Source organism: Chanos chanos, chromosome 4 (genome assembly GCF_902362185.1).
Source record: "Chanos chanos chromosome 4, fChaCha1.1, whole genome shotgun sequence".
Lineage (NCBI taxonomy): Eukaryota > Metazoa > Chordata > Actinopteri > Gonorynchiformes > Chanidae > Chanos > Chanos chanos.
The window spans coordinates 33,802,430-33,820,093 of record NC_044498.1 but is presented as its reverse complement, the minus strand read 5'-3'; the positions used below and the strand labels follow the sequence as shown (position 1 = coordinate 33,820,093).

Below are 17,664 nucleotides of genomic sequence, written 5' to 3'. Positions count from 1 at the left end.
CCACAAAAACTGGACAGTTCCAGTCTGTCAATCAAAACTATGATGCCATACACACACGAACACAGCTGAACTTTGTCAGAGCATGGTTGAAAATTTTAAAAACCTCCAGGGGTAAGCTCTAAAGCAGTCTTTCATAGATTACTAATCTTGATAGCTCTTATCAGATTGAGAGAGCAAATATTATCTAGTGACCCAGATAAAAAAAAAAAAACATCATCCACCCAGCACAACCACATAGTTTCCTGTCTTTGAAGTATTCACTCTACAATTATTCAACACGTGAATATGGTGGGTTAAACTATCCACGTCTTTTGGATTCCTACAAAGACAAGAATCAAACTACATAGAAAATACCATGTTCTTTTACCTTTACGAAGATTATTCAGAAGATCTCAGCAAGCTTTTTTTTTAAGGACCTGGTGCCACGTCAAAGTGTCTGCTTTGCTTGTTGCCTTTAAAGATAACATCTCCATGGTGAGGTTTTTCACGTTGGTTAATTACTCTCAAGAGAACACAGTTCCCTTGAGAGAGCCTCTTTAAGAATCTCATACATACTGACAAACACTTAACCTGTCAGACAGGTGTCTTATAATGCTTTTTTTTTTTTTACCTTCACAACTAAAAAATGAATACTCCGTCACTTTCCACATGCTAGGCTAGAAATCAAAAGAGACTGGCTGACAAACAACACTGACTGTTTTCTGCATTTATTGTTTGTTGTGATGAATTTGCATTTCAGACCAAAATTGTACGGCCAATCTATGTAAAACAGGAACACGTCCCATAAACCTTGATGACATTTCTTTCATGTTCATGTTTCTCTCTGCATCAAAGCAGATTCAAACAGATATATCAAGGTTACTTGGTGATAGTAATCAAAAGAATTGTAATTGTGAAGGGAAAGGAGACTACTTATGCATCGACTGGAAACAAAATTACCATTTGTTTGCATAATCACATGGGAATAAAGTGGGCGAAAAGTATCACTGCCTACACCCATGAGGTCTTTTTTTTTTTTTTTTTTTTTTAAACAACAAAACACTTCTAGTGAGTAATTCAGCTTAACACTTCTGACAAAAAGTAGTTTATGTTGCATGTTTAACTTTTTGAGATGAACCTATTTATTTGTTTATTTAGTTAGCTCTGTAACATGTTGCTGTGTTTGTGGCATTTGGCTGGTTTTGATATCAAGGAGAAAAGTGTGACACAAACAATACAGGTAAGAGCCAATTTCATTGTTCAGTAGGTGGAAGGGGTGTAGAGGGAAGGGTTGGGAATAGGTAGAATCAGTAGTAAGAACTCAGTAGATATTGAGTTTGTCCTATTATTACAGTTTAAAGAGAGAAATAGTCAATGGTGAGGCGTGCTACCAAGTATCTTCAAGGTCATTTGATGAACTTCACTTGAATGAGTGGCACGTCCTTGTCATGTCACTTTATGATTGAAAAACATTCACAAAAATATTTTACACACAGAATGAAACAGGAACATAATGCCATTTTGACATAGTGAACTGCATGCTGATCAAAATGATCTGTATATTTGTAGAACTCAAAAGCAGGTTTTTTTTTTCCTTTAACAATATATTTCAAAATCTCACAAAATTTTAGACTTAAAACAATGTGGTAAGCTATTTTATAAGGTATAGATATCTAGATATCTATCATGTCTCTCTCTCTCTGACCCATAATCCTGTGTTTGAGGTTTATGAGTGAATAATGGGTGAGATTTACACCTTGAGGACCCTCCAGTCAGACTGGGTGACAGATTGGAGATGTCAGGCCAATCATCCATGCCTGGCCCACCAGTCTCTTTGATAAACTCTGATGAAACTAATTTAGAAGAGAGGGAATGATTCAGAAATACGATATTTTGCCCTGACCACCCCCTCCCTCTCCACGCCCACAGCCAAACCCATCCCCCACCGACCCACCCACCATTGTGACAGCTTGGGGACATTAAGGTGGAGTCCCTAGATGACTTTAAAACTGTGCTCTGTTCTGCACTGCTCATGTCAGTTCTTGTTTACATCACAAATCCCCAGACAGCAGCAGCCCCTCCACCAGGATGGCCTTGAGGGCCGGACGACGGCTTCTCCGAAAGCACGGCCTTGAGCTCTAGCTAAGATGTTTTGGATGATTTTTTTTTTTCTTGAAGACACTGGATGAATGAAAAATGATGCTGGAGCACACCTTCAATTTTCAATCCTACGAGCTCTTCTGAGGTTGAAATAAATGGAAAAAAAAAAAAGTTTTCAAACCTTGACATTATTGTTATTCTTTTTCTGTCATTTTGCTTTTGTTTCAATTCTTATGTACACAGTACTTAAACACACACACACACACACACACACACACACACAACTAGATAGATAGATAGACACAGAGAGAGAGAGAGAGAGAGAGAGAGAGAGAGAGAGAGAGAGAGAGAGAGAGAGAGAGAGAGAAAGACAGAAAGAGAGAGACAGGGACTTCTGTTTAATTTTGTTACCCTTGCCTTTCATATCAAAGTGTATGCATGTGTACTGTGCAAGATCAAATGTTAATAATTCATATCCTTATTATATCTAAAGCACAGCATGTGAATATGCTAGTGTTTTCTGAGTTTTATTTCATTATCCTTAAATCCTTTATTTTCTCCATCATCAATGTTGTAAGCATATTTTCACATAAATTGATTCTTCCATCTGCGATGGACTGGCAACCTCTCCAGCGTGTTTCCCCACCTTTTGCCCAACGAACGCTAGGATAGGCTCCAGCTTCCCCTGTGACCCTAATTAGGATAAGCAGCTTTGAGAATGAATGAATGAATGATTCTTCTGTGATCTTTTACATAGATAACTGATCTTTTACAGATAACTACAATGAGAGACAGAAACATTATGACAATATTGTCTCCTCATTCCCGTGGAGGCAAAACATAAAACAATACTTTTTTGGGAAAGAGAGAACAGATGCCTCAGTAAAAGTTTTCTTGAACATATTAGTTTTTTTCATTTATTGAAATAACATCAAAATTTCCATTTCACCGCTTTTACAGTCTATAACTCCATAATTACAAATTAACTGGGTTTGAATCTATAAGTATATTTTTAACTGTCAAACAGAATGTCTCAACATTTACCCTGTCATGTTTTCATGTTTAAAATGACAAAAAAGTGCAGCTTTAAAATTTGTGGCTGTAGTATTGAAAGCACACATCTATATATTACCAATATGCAGTTTGTGGTGCATATCTCACAACAAACTAACTCCTAATTTTGAAATAAATGGATTTTTTTGCATGTGGTTTAATTTCACTCTCAAACCCATTTGAGTATGTGCATTTTAAAATGATGCCGCTGATTCATTCATGCAAGATGTGTGTTATATTCCTCTACATGCTTTGCAGTTTATCCCTGAAATACCCGTTTCATTTAGCTTTAAAAATAGTTAAAATGCCTCAGATATAGTGTTAGTTTATAGGCACGTATCATATTTTGCAAAGGGAATATCAATGCGAGAAGCTGTCCATCCAAGACCTCCAGAGGGATGATTGTTATTTTATTTTTCATCTACTTCTGGGGCATAAACAGTTTCTATGACTGGCAGTTTCATTTGCGTTGCTCTCTGGGTGGATGTCGATGTAAATGCCTTTATTCTGCAAACTGTAATTGCCACTGAATGACAAGCAACACTGATAGAGTTGAAATTCATAGGGGGAAAATTTAGACTGCTGCTGATCTAAAAAAGATACTTACTAGACACAAAGTGCACAAAGTGGTCATCTGAAGATAAAATGATATGTGTGTGTGTGTATGTGTGTGTGTGTATGTGTGTATGGGAAAGGGGTTGTGAGAGAGAGAGAGAAACAGTGCTATTTCATCAAACTCATTATATTCAAACTGATATACTAAAACAAAAACACCAAAACTTTCATGTATTTAGCTCATTTAAATTTTGAAACTAAAGAACCTTGTAAATGGTGTTCGATGAGATGTAACCCAAGTTAATTGGTTCTCTACCAGAGTGCACTATGACAACTACAATACTACATTATCTCCACAAGGGAAAAGTGAAGAAACTATTACAGTGACCATCAGTAAACTAATGTTATATCTAAATCTAAAAAACCTTCTTCATCTTCAGAGACTTATTACTCCTGACATCCAAATTCATGCAGTATCCCTTTTTGAAACTACAGAGAATAAGAACAAAACAACTTGTGTGTTTTCCTTTGATTTAAATTTAAATCCACTCATCATCAACTCAAAAGACAGAAGGGAAGTACATCACAGAAACAAATTAAATGTATCTAGCCTAATATGGTATTATTCACATATAACTATGGACATCAGCCATCCATGCACTCAACAACATCATATGGACTGCCGGAGCACAAGCAAGATACATTTTACAATGTAAGAAGGTTCTCTCTCAAGAGGTGACAGACCAAAAGCAGAATTTCCTCTATTTCCAAATAAATTATATTGAACCACTAGTATTGACATTTAAAATATTGACATACTACATTCACAATTAGGCAGTTTTGGTTTTTTTTTTGTTTGTTTGTTTTAATGGCAAAGGGAACAAATGATATTTGGAGATACAATGAGAGTGAAGGCAGAGTACATGCAAATACGCACGTATGTGTACACATTGGTCTTGGTGAACTGCATTCACAACTTTCATAAGAGGCACAAAAAGGCAAACCTCAAAAGACAAGTGTTACCCAAAAGATTTCTCACTCATCCCCTCTCCCTGTCTACTTGGCAAAATATATATAGAATTGCTGTACTGTGGTCTCAATGTTTTGGTATCAAAAGAAAACAGAATTGCACCATATTTTGCAAAATAGCTACTACCATTTAAGACTGAACATTCTGTAAAAGGGGATGCAAAATTCTATATCCTATTACATATCGTTATGGTGCAAAACACAGATAATCCACAGATATGAATAAAGATATTCTATGGATATGGCACCACAGTTTTGGTGATCTGGGTACTTCAAGGCCAAATATTCCTTGGCTCAAAACTGCACTGCTGCAAGTTAAACCCATGGACTCATGGTAAAATAATGACTAGTGCAATTCATTTCCCTTCGCTGTATTTAGCAGCGAAATCAATGTATCAAAGAAAAGAAAAATGACTTCTCCATAACGTCTGATCGTTAACAGAAAATTCACAACAGAACCAGGCGGAATTACATGCCAATGAAACTGTAAACTGCAAATGAGACTGATTCTAAGTAAGCACTTTTATAGCTGTGGCCATCTGTAAAATGGCTGCACAAAATGCTATAATATGAGTTAGCGCAGTCACATTTGTGTGACTTAAGGCCTTCAAACACACACACCAGAAAAAAAAAAAATCTACAGGAAGTATACCAAGACTCAGACAGTGCCATTTCACGTATAATAACTGAAGTTATTCAAGATTACTTTGTGAAATTATCTGTAATTAACTATGCATATTTTTATTGGCCTATTTACAACTTCTATATCTTATATGATTTTGCAGCAACTTACACTTTGAGATAATATTCATTATCCCTCAGCAGTATCAATGAATAATGAATGTATCATATAGCCTTCATAGTTTCTTGATCAGCTGATGGGGAAAAAAGACTATAAAGGCTGTGCTGGAAGGCCACGCATTAATGACCAAAGATGAATAAATAAAATCTAAAACTTTAGCTGTCCAGACTCTTTTTCTTAGCTCTAAAAATACGCCTTTGCAGCCCTACAAGCTGCAGAGCCTAAGTGTGCCAAGAACAAGCAGTGAGACGTCCCAGGGGAGAAGAGTGGATTAAAGTCCTCAGTAAATGTAAAACAGAGACTCATTACTTTTATTTCAGATAAATAATGGTGAATGAATATTAATGGTGAATTTATCATCGTGCTTTAATAATGTAGAGTGAGATTCATTCCGCATTCTGGGAACTCTCATTTTAAATAATTGAAAAAATAGCTAAACCCGGTATATTCTGCTTTCACATATTCACTCTACTGAAAATGCCTTCCAGCATTTGTATGTCAATAGCCAAATCATTATTGCCAGGGTAACGTCATCTATGGAGAGAAACAAAATTGTGTTTGCCTTTGAGAAAACATGAAACACTCTGGCTATTGGAAGAGAGGGTGAGAGGAGATAAGATACATCAAGGGAATTCATTATTAGGAAAAGTACTACAAGACAGACAAGAAAGTTTCTCTGGTCAGCAAAAATGAAATCTCCACATTTGTCAAGACATCTAGGTGTCACAGGGAATACTGTCTGAATTTCTGAACAGATACATGTTCAAACTAAACAAAGTATTTATCATACCTAATGAACAGATAATTGTTCTGGAAAGGTTATTCGATATTTTCAGTAAGACTCCATGATACACACAGATGCAATTTTAAACGGGAATTGTACAATTGACGATTGTGTAATAACGTGTAGTTATCCACAATTCATTTCTACTTTTAGGAATAATTGTGCCAATACAATTCAAATGAATATTTTCTAGACATGAACAAGTGAAAACTGACCAAGCACATAATAGATTCTTGTCATTACGCTGGATGACTCCATGATAACCTACGTTAATATGAAAATGCAAAGGGAATATTCAGTGGGTCTTAAACCATTTTATATGCCTGGAGCATATCTGCATATATTCTTACTAATCACAATAATTGCTTTTAACTTCATAGACATACACACACACACACACACACACACACAAAATCAAACCATGTAAGGTTTTTGGATTACTCTTTTATATACTTACAGAGAAATAATATATTTGGTTAATTATTCCAAAGATTTGGACTTTGGGGGCTGGCTGCATGCTTTCTCCAAATACCACAAAACTGTCGCTTAAGGCTATAGTTACTTGACACATCTCGTCCATATTTTCATTTATACAACTGCCCAAATATATGGGTCCACTATGGGTCTGATTGTTTTTTTTATTATTATTTCAAAGGAACTGAAAACAGTTGCTAATTTGATATATATCACAAATACTTACAAAGGAACCTGTTTTCCTAATTATTCTTGGTGGAGCATTCAATCATCCTACTGGTCCCATTTAACTCCGCTTATACTTATCAAACGCATGCATAATGCCTATGAAAGCTTACTGTGCAATGGAAACACAAGAAAATGTTGCTTTCAAGTCTGTTGCACTTGCAAAGTCAAATAAAATGTGTAAATGCTAAGAACATCAGAAGGTTCATAATAAAAACAAATTTTGAGCTTATGTTATATTTTTACAGAATTTGTGAGTAAAAAAAAAAAACAGAAACAGGTAGGTGATATACAAGTAATGTACTGACAAGACAGCTCATTTTAATATCCTACTCTCATTTGATAATTTATTACAATATAATAATTGATCTTATAGCAACAGCTAAGTGACCTCTGAATACAAACTTTGACAATGGTATGGACATAACTACGTGTTAAAGCTAAAACAAACAACAAGACAACCTGTACTTACTTTTCATAAACTTGACCAGACTCTTGTTTTGAGAAGCAATTAACTTCTTAACATAAAATAGACACGATGCATACCTTCAGAAGTATTCTGTTGCATGTGATGGTTATATGTTTTACAGTTGACATACTCTAAGCTCTACGCTCTGAAATACTCTAAGCTATAACACAATTCGGTCTGAAAGCCTACAACAGCCTTTTTAAACATGATCACACTTTCATGTAGCGCTGGTAAACATCAAGTTCTTCCCACAAAGTTAAAATATTCAACATCTACTGGACATATAAAAAAAATAATGGTAAGAAAAGTATATTCTGTACCAGAAATCTACCTTCCCCTATCCACCGTTGTGAACCTGAATGGAGAACAATAGGATTAAACATAAAGCACTGTAACGACTGAGTGACTTGACCAAGATCTGAAGAGAATGGAAGACCACACTATGTAGAGAGACTGCAGTGAGAGTGTTATGGACTCTTTTGACCAATGAATATGCATGCTACCTTTCTCATCTACCCATTAACCTGATTTGCCATCTTCAAGTTCACAAATGATTTGATAGTCAATAACAGAGCATTGTTAGATGACATCTGTGAACTGAATACTGATGAGATTCAACCTTTCTATTTTTGTCTTCACAGATCGTTTTAGGTCCTGTATCACTGTTCATTGTAAGTGTGGGCTGCTACTGTTAAAAGGGGAAAAAAGGCAAGGATACATGAAAGGAAATGTCTCTGGATCTTCTCGCAAATTTATGTAACATTTTTTTTCACATACATAACTGAAACTTTCCTTCCAAGTAGGACCATTTTTCTATCTTCCTTTCTTTCTTCTTTTTTAACACCACACGGTAGTAGTAATAACAAAAAAACATGATTTGCCGGACCACATGTGACAGTTTTCTTTATAACGTATACAGTAAAAGAGTCAACGTAGAGTTGTGCTGTCAGTCGTCATAAATCACATTGTGTAAGCATGACTAATGTCACCACATGACATATGATGACCATTAAAATATATGTCAGTGACATATCTTCTGAAATAATGTGCCACTGACGTTAAGTAAACCATTATCATTACTGAAAACGTTAATCACAATCAACAAAATATCACTTCTCTATGAATATTTACCATTCATTTTTCATATGTCCAAATAGCTGAAACTGCTGTTGACACTTTTTAAAATGACAAATAACATTTTATATTACAGAGATTTCATATTTTTTGCTGGGAATAGGGGCTTGAATGACTCGGCAGAAATAATATGACTCTGTATTATCTATCATTAGAATCACCCATTTCTTCTCTCTCAAGTCTCCATAGTCTCCCTGAAGCCCAAACTCAATGAGGCCCACTTTCACTAAATGACACGACAACTTTCTCGCACAATGGAGAGATTTAGGCTTGTTTTCCCTAAGCAGTCTGGCAAATTCTCCCTGAAATGGAAAAAAAAAAGCGCACGTCTGTTGGCCAACGGCAGACTGCAGAAAAGAACCACATTAATGAGACAATGCCTCAAGATGTTGCTCATCTGTTCGAACCATATCCATTCGTGACTAATTTAAGAGGCACAATTTGGAATAGCTGACTTTGCCACCGCATCAACTGTCAAGAAGCCTGGAGAAGAGATGATGAAGAAAAAGCACTCGGGTATATTAACTATGTGCAATTCTTGGCACATCCTGCACACGCCCTTGGCAACAGCGTGGTAACAGGGTGTATGTACACTACAATGGTGGCTACCCTCAGTTTATACCCATGCCCTAAGATGCAATTTCATTCAAGGACTCCACAGCCTTAAAAGAGAATCACTCTTTTAGGCCTATATCTACTACATGCACACACTGTATTCATTATAGATAGTTTTGAAAGATGATATTACTACGGCACATTGTCAGCTGAGTAGATTGCTGATAGTACGACATCTTATGTGAATAGGGTCTTTTCATACAGGAAGAGAGGAAAACTAACTGACAACAGCGTTAAAACACACATGGACATAATGGTGACAACTGTTCCATTTAAGCTGTCCCTCCCTTATAACAGTAAAGGAGAAGCTTGGTTTTCAAACATTACAGAAAAGGCAATAAAAAAGTCATTTTAACATTTTATCTGCACAGAACAATTCTGGCCTACAATTTGCAAATACTGATGCTTCTAAAAAAAACTGGCTGGTACAAAAGCAGCCAAAAGAAACAAAAATAAGAATTCTAATGACTGTTTATATTTGTATCTAAATTTATAATTAAGTAGTATATTGCTACTGATCTTGCTTTGCAAATGTAGTTCAGGGGCTTTAAATTACAGTTTGCGATGTTCAGTAAAATGCATGGTGTTGTTAATTATACTTGGGGAAAATGGTAAGCCTAATTTAAAGTTTTCAAGCGACCCACTAAATATCTAGTTTTAGTTCACTCAGCTCATGGGCAGAGAAGTGTCCTTTAGAAGAAAATGTCTCTGCAAGTTGAATAATTCCAAATGGTTAGTAAAGTCAAGTATAAGTAAACTGGACCCTCAGCAAAATACGCTGTTAACCTGAAAAACCTGAGCCCATCAGACTACTTTGAAAAAAAAAAAAAAAAAACCTCAATTTTTCTTATCTTCAAAACTCCACTGATGTTGCTTTTGGTTGAAATTGTTGAGTTTGGTCATTTATTTTGTAGGCTTCAGTTATCTCGAGTCCTCAGTGACCAGTCCCTTTGGCTTCATATTGGATAGACTTCTGGAAGGAGAATCATCTGGGTCTTTGTAGACAGCGAAGCCCACTGAGTCACAGTGTCTTCTGACTGCACGGGTTTTGCGTGTGTGTCAGCACTGGTTGTACTGTATACAAATATTGGCTAGACAACCAGAGACAGCCAGTAATGGTCTGTAAAGTTTATATTTTCAAAACTTCAAACATTTTCACAACTTTCCACCATTACCAAGCCTCTGATCAAAATGTTTCTGATCAAAATGCTTCAGTATCAAGCCAACACATCTCTTGACTTGTTAACAGCTCCTCAGATGCTTCCTTTCAGGATTATTTAGTACTTTTGAAATGTACTGTGCGGTCTCTGAGGAATTTGGCTGTTTGAATAAGGTACTCTTTGAGTTCTCTGATAAGGGCATGACAGTCCCATCAGGTCAGATTTACAACACGCAGTAGAAAGTGAGGCCACATCTCTTAAAGCCAGTGCTCTATAATAACACCTGCTTCCATTATCTTACATGGCTTTCCTGCATCGGTTCATTATCACGGTGATGATCTCAAAAAAACAAAAAACAAAACAAAACCAAGATAATAAATGTAGTAATAGTGCAATCAGAAAAGGCACATTAAGGCACAGCTAATATGCTGAGCCATTATAATTATCATTATGCAACTATAATATGCTTTTTCAAAACACTCCACTTGTATCCTCATTGAAAACAATGCTGATGTAATCAGACAAAAAAAAAAAAAAAAACTAATTAACTCTTTTCCCCCCCAGTATCAGTCTAGATATTACCTTATAAACAGACAAACAAACAAACAAAAAAAATAAAAATAAAAACCCACAACATTGTATTTAAAAAAGCAAAACAGAAAACAAAAAAGAACATTCAGTCTCACAGCCAAATAATAGTCAGTAGCAATGTTCAGAATATATCCAAGACTATTCCACATTTCCTTTTATTATAACACAGGCATTTCAGCCTGCTGTGAGCTAATGCTCCCTCACCATGAGGAACGACAGGACTAACACTGTGAAGCCAGTGGAGAAGCACTATTCTTTTAAACCTGATGATGATCCACCAGCTTTTCAGATGAAAACAGATTTAAACCAGTCTGCACTATAAATAGAAGCTTTCAATGGAGAAAAAAATGTAGTGCTTTAATGTGTATTCTAACCATATTAAATGCTCCCTCTAGATTTATAGTATAGATCGTTAAAAGATGTGATTAAATACTGTGTTTGCAAGGTTGGGAACCAAATATTTTATAAATAGTTAGAACAACTAAAAAGGACGCAAAGCCTTTGTGTGTGTGTGTGTGTGTGTGTGTGTAGAGTGAGTTTTTAACTATTTTAACTGATAGACCATTCAGTTGTAGCATGAACATTGCAACACATTTATACCTTTTGATAAAGCTTCTCTTCTTGACACAAAAGCAACGTAATAGTGTCAAACAGCCAGGGCCAAATAGAGTTTTCAATTTACAAGCATGGGCACCACATGTCCAAGTCACATTGGAGGTGGAGGGTGGTGTTATGGTACTAGAGGAGGCTGGTGTGTGTGTGTGTGTGTATGCGTGAGAGAGAGAGAGGGAGAGAGAGAGAGACTGTGTGTGTATGTGTGTGTATGAGAGAGAGAATGTGTGTGCATGTGTGTGTGTAAGGTCTGTTTAACTCGACTAAACCTTAATGATTCTAAAGCTCTACATTCCATTTGAAAGCAGGCACTAGTCCCTAGGGTGCCATTATTTTCAGATAGTGGAAACCAAATTCCACAGGAAGATTGCTCCATAACAGATATATTTTTTTCTTTTTCATGTGTAATTCATTATTTTTTATATATAATCACTCTGCTGAGATGAAGTGAATGTCTCATCAGTCAGACCAAACCTACTAGTCTTTTGAGTTTTGGCCCTGCTGTACTCCAAGCAGAGGATAAACTGAGTTACTTGTTGGCTTACTATCACTTCTTAATAAACACTTTCAGTTGGGGCTAATTTTCTAAGGTATGTTTGGCAACACACTAAAAAGTACATGTGACACTTCAGCATGCAAGTGTGTTTCCTATCAGCCTCATGTGATGGAGACCATTCTTAGACCATTCTTAGAGAGTGAATGATCCCATGAAATGCTATTAAATGCTCTGTTGGTATGCCAAGGTAAGCTACTAAAATGAGAGGCCTGCTAAAGCAAATCTTCACTCAAGTTGTATAGTAAATGCTACATCACTGTGTCTTCATATATTAACATCATGCCAGCCTTTATCCAGTGCGCCTGGGTCTAAAATACACACACACACACACACTCACACACACTCACACACACACACACACACACACACACACACACATTTAGGCACCTGTGCAGAATTAGTTTGTCTGCTACACACAGTCTTACAGTAACATAGTATTTTTAAACTCATTTTTATTCAAAAAAAAGAAAGAGAGAAAGAAAGGGAAAAAAGCACAGTTGGCACAGACAACTGGACATTCAGCCTGGTCTGTTAGCCATTATCTCTGCAAGGTAAATGGCACTACTATCTAGAACATAAATGTATCTGCAGATAAAAAAGCCCATTTAAAAAGCTTCAGATTTTACTAATGTTATATTGAAGTGAACAGCAAATTTAAAAACAGTATTTTAAATTCAATCTCTCTTACATTCCAATTTTGTCAATATTATAACAGAATTAAATGAAATATTCCTTTAAACAGCACACTTTAACCATACCCAGTGTACCTGTTCACTAGTCCAGGAAACCCCAGTTCTAATCTTGTCTGTGCAGTGATAACAATTTGCTCTCATGGGTCATCATTTAGAGGACAACGCTATGTGTGCCTAATGCTGAGACGTTGCTGCCAGTGATTGGTTTGACTTTAGACTGTGAACAGAATGTCTTTCAAGTCCCCCAGTCTAAATTAAACCACATACATTAGGAAGGGCAGAGGGGTATAGTAGAGGTGTCTGGGAAGCACAGAGCCTCGTTAAAACACACAAAACGTTCAATGCGTCAAAGCTTTCAGAACATTAAAAATGTTATATACTCACCTTCCTTGGATGGTCGTTTGACCTCTGCGGTCAGGTTGCACACCTGAGCAGTGCGCAGTTGTGGAGTTAGACACCCTTCGGTTTGAGGGTTTAAAGGCAACACCACATTGTTGAGCATTAGCACGCTTTCGGATTCTCCGTCGCCTAAGTGTTGTGGGCAGGTGCATTTTGAGTACACTATTCCACACGTTTCCACCGTCCCCTTCTCTCCTTTCAAGCAGTTCTCTAACCATGTACATAAGACCTGACAGCCAAACTGACTTGGGCTTGCTTTATTCAAAACCAGGAACTCCACCACAGAATTCTGTTCTTCCTCTGTTTTCTTCAGCGTCAATCCATTATAATCAAAAGGAAAAACCCGCCGGAGTTGAACGAAATTCTTGTCGTACTGCAAAAATACATAAATATTCTTCGAATCACAAAGGTAGACAATGGACTCGTTTATTTTTAACAACTCGTTGATTTTCTCATGTGAGAAATGATCAAACTGATAGGCCAGGAGAGAGAACTCTGAGCAGCTCAAATCTCGTTTATAAAGTTTCAGGTAGATGCTGTATTTGGTGGGGTCTGGATTTTCCAACGTCCAAGTACAGTTTGTGTAGTTCTTCGGAAACATTTCATTCACCGAATAAGATCCATAAATAACTCCCTTAACCAATGTTGAACACCAGAAGTCTTGGGCACCAGTATATCCAAACATAACCAGGAGATAGGTGGAAAATATATAAATCAACAGATTACGAACAGCCTTCATCCTATGTCATTTGGCCTACGAGAGAGAGAGAGAGAAAAAGAGAGAGAGAGAGAGAAATTTTAAAGGTATCTCTTGGTGTTGTACAGACAGCGACAAGTTTACCTATGTATTTTCATTTCAGCCAAGTCGTTTTAAGCTAAAAATCAACTTCTTCATCACCGACAGTCATTTGCTAGTGTGTTATTTGAGCCAGCGGTGCTTTTTTCCAGGGAATAAACCACATTTCGGATAAACATTGCCACCTTGTGGTTTCTATAAAATTTCAAACATCATTTTCAGTAACTCCATCTGGAAGACACATATGATGTTCAAAATGTCCGTTATCAAATGATATCGATGTATGTCCATTATCTCTTGAGTGCTGGGCCTACGTATTATTTATATGAATGAGTCAATGTGAGAGGTCATTTGCAAAATGGTGGAGAGAAAAAGCTGGTATTATTGTCTTGATCGCTGGTTGGATCGATACATATGAGGAAAAATCCAAACGGGGAAACTAACGTCAACGGAAGACATCATGCTTAAATCTGACTTTTATGTGTAGTTCATTCTATGTTTTGTAATTAATTTTGATACACAGAGAGATGTCACGGTTTTCTAGCCGACTAAATTTGATGACTGCATGATGACATTCTGCGTTTCTCAGTATGCTCTGACTCACTTTCTTGTCCTCATTTATGTAAACGGAATGGTGTCTGAGAGACAGTTAAGACTATTTGTGATCGGGGTGGCTCATTATGACTGTAAAAAGCAATAAATGTCTATGAGTAATCTATTTGAAACGATTAAAAATAGAGCAATTGGGTATCTACCCGTATCATTAACATAGGATAGTTGGGAGGATTGAAAAAATACCGTCTAACAGAAACCTACAAAACTTCAATTCCATATCTAACCTGTTTCTCAGCAAATAAGAGCAATAAATAATACAGAGTCATATGTCAAATTTTCTTGATATTGACGCACATGTTCGTCACTTGGAAACGAAAAATGTCAGGAAACTTCTATGGCAATATTTGTATCTGGCAACACGGTGTCACTTGTATTTGATTTTTCGTAATTTTAAGTATACAAAACACTGACAGGTACTGGATTTTCTGGATTTGAGCGGTGAAGTGTGAGTGAGTAGAGGGGAGAGAGAGAAAAGAGAGAGAGAGAGAGAGAGAGAGAGAGAGAGAGATCCAACAGAGGAAAAAATGCTATTCGATGTCCTGATTGCATTAATCCTGCAGGCAATGCAGCTGTGTGCAGTGTCACGGCGGTGTGGAGGCGTTCGAATTTAGTGCAAGGATGGTGTCTTGAGATTCGGCATCCCCAGAACGGACAATTGAGAGCTTTTATAGGAGAACATTTATTTGCATGGTTTGTTCAGCTTGAATGCGGTAGTGTTATTACGATGTTGTGAGGCAGACTGCGTCTCGGCTTTGTGTAAAGCCAGTTAGTTTATTTAGGACGAGACACTCTCTCGCCGCGCACTCTCACGAAAAAGCTAAAGCAACTGATGTACCCTTTTCCATTTAAAATATGAAAGGATTGCAAATTCTACTGTTTTATGCAGCGCTGACGTAATAGGTTATGTCTGTACATTCTGTGGCAAAACCATATAAGCTCTTCGAGATTTTGTGCCGTTTTAAGCAAAGAGTAAATAGTGCAAATATCTGCCTAATACGAAATCTAATGGAACATAGTCGGCGCCAAAACACCATTTTTGCAATTTTCATACAAAACGCAAAATCACCTCTTAACTTCCCGTTAACCCTCATCTGCTATATGACTCCTTTGAAATACATTGACGTAATTGTGATAAATTAATCAACGGCCGAAACAATCAACTATGTAAGTAGTTGCCTATCAGAATCTGGAGAATCAGGTGAAATAAATGAACTTTGATTCAAATGGCTCGAATTGATGCGATAGTCGGGTTCATTTTCCTCAATGTCTTTTGCCATTTCTGACTTGTCGCTCAGTGCCCTGTGCCTTCAGCATCAAAGTTAATAATAATAATAATAATAATAATAATAATAATAAACCTTGCTTGCTTACCTTACACTCCGGAAGCTATGGCTATTTTTCCCACATACTTGCACGCATCCTTTAGAAATAACAAAATGTGCAGCGCTCTTGCGAATCAATACTTCCCATTGCCGACGATAGAAGTCCGGTGCAACAAGATGGTCAATAGGCAAAAAATGCGTTAGACTCCAGTCTGGCTCATCTCCTGTCTTTCTTTTTTTTCACCTAAAGGGTACCAAATGGGAGCGAGCGCAACATAAGGGAGCAATAAAGGTATACTAAACCAAGAAAAAAAATCTACAAAATTAATGTGATTGTATCTGGGAGGATCATCGGCCCTTTGTCTGTCTTCTCTCCAGAGATAGTAAAACTGGGCAGCAGGTAGACTAAAATCCTTGACGAATGGTTAGGTGATGTTCGAATACTGACTTGGTGGAGAGTGAGACAGAAACCGCTTTCTCGCTTGCTCGCTCGCCGAGCCTCAGGACTGGAGCTGCAATATCACGTCACTGCCACTAAGATAAAGCACGTATGGACGTCTCTTGCTGCGTCTCATACCACTTTCCCTCCTTTCCCACGCTTACATAGCACTCCTTTTATTGAAAATCAAGGCAGAGAGATATTCCGTTGGACTGGACCTACCGGTGGTGTGACTGTTCTGCTCCCGCGGCACGCAGCCTACGCGGAATACCATGGCTTTTGTATCATATCCAAATGGAAAGCATGTGGACAAACAAGTGCTTCTTCCTTGGGACATTACCTGGATCTATCTTTTTCCTATTCATATTTCTTTATGTCATTTTCATCACGAAATAGGCTAAATATCGATTTCATTTCTCTCATACTCACAAAGAGCTATTTTGAATTTTGGTCATATTCTGAACTCTCCTGTCCAGGATTCCTGAATATGAGGCTTCTTTGCTCTGAAGTTAACTGAATATAACTCGATATCTGCAAAGCGTGGTTATTTTTTTTCCCAAACACTCAGGACAAAGCCTTCATCCACTTTATATTTTCTAATTTGTTTGACGAGTTGGTTGATAAGGTCAACAATTTCCTTTTTGTAAAGTTTGATGCTCATCTAGGAGGCTGTGTTTTGTCGACCTGTCTGATGTTTTGTATGATTTGCTCATGTATTCTTACATAAGTTTTTTTTAATTAATATTTGGAATAAACTCTGTCCCTTCAGGTGTTACAGTTGTGCGTGAAGTCCTCATAAGCCATAAATAAATAATGTAATGTTCTTTGGAGTAAAAAAAAAAAATGATAATCTGACCAAGACGGACAGTATACGGACGAATGGCTTATCTAACCACGAAAAGGTTCCATATCTAAAAGAAATGCATCTGGACAGTACTTTTCGAGCTTGTCACGAATTTCCAATATTTCCAAGACATCGGTGAAGAGTAGATATATTCAAATAGCACTCTAGACCGCAAAGGACCAGGTATGTGTAAGGCGTCAAGAAGTTTGCATGCGTGATTCGGAGATGCGAAGATGGCCCTTGGGAGGTGGGACAAACTGATAACGAATAGCTGTGAGTGACCCGTGTGTTAATGTGTAAATTATATAGAAATACTTGTACCAATGGTTAGACAGACAGCAGTTCACAATAAGAACGAATGTTGCCCCGTGAACGAGACCCAGAGGTTATCTAGAGCTCATGTCCTACTTATGCGCATG

General features: G+C 37.1%; 1 protein-coding gene across 1 annotated transcript in view; it reads right to left on the bottom strand.

Moving 5' to 3' along the window:
* adgrb3 (adhesion G protein-coupled receptor B3) overlaps positions 1-13,968 on the bottom strand; it is a 114,451-nt gene extending 100,483 nt beyond the window's left edge. Inside the window, exon 1 of the mRNA XM_030771272.1 lies at positions 13,215-13,968. Within this exon, the coding sequence (XP_030627132.1) occupies positions 13,215-13,968 (754 nt within the window). The remainder of the gene's footprint in view (positions 1-13,214) is intronic.
* Between the last annotated feature and the right edge of the window lie 3,696 nt (positions 13,969-17,664).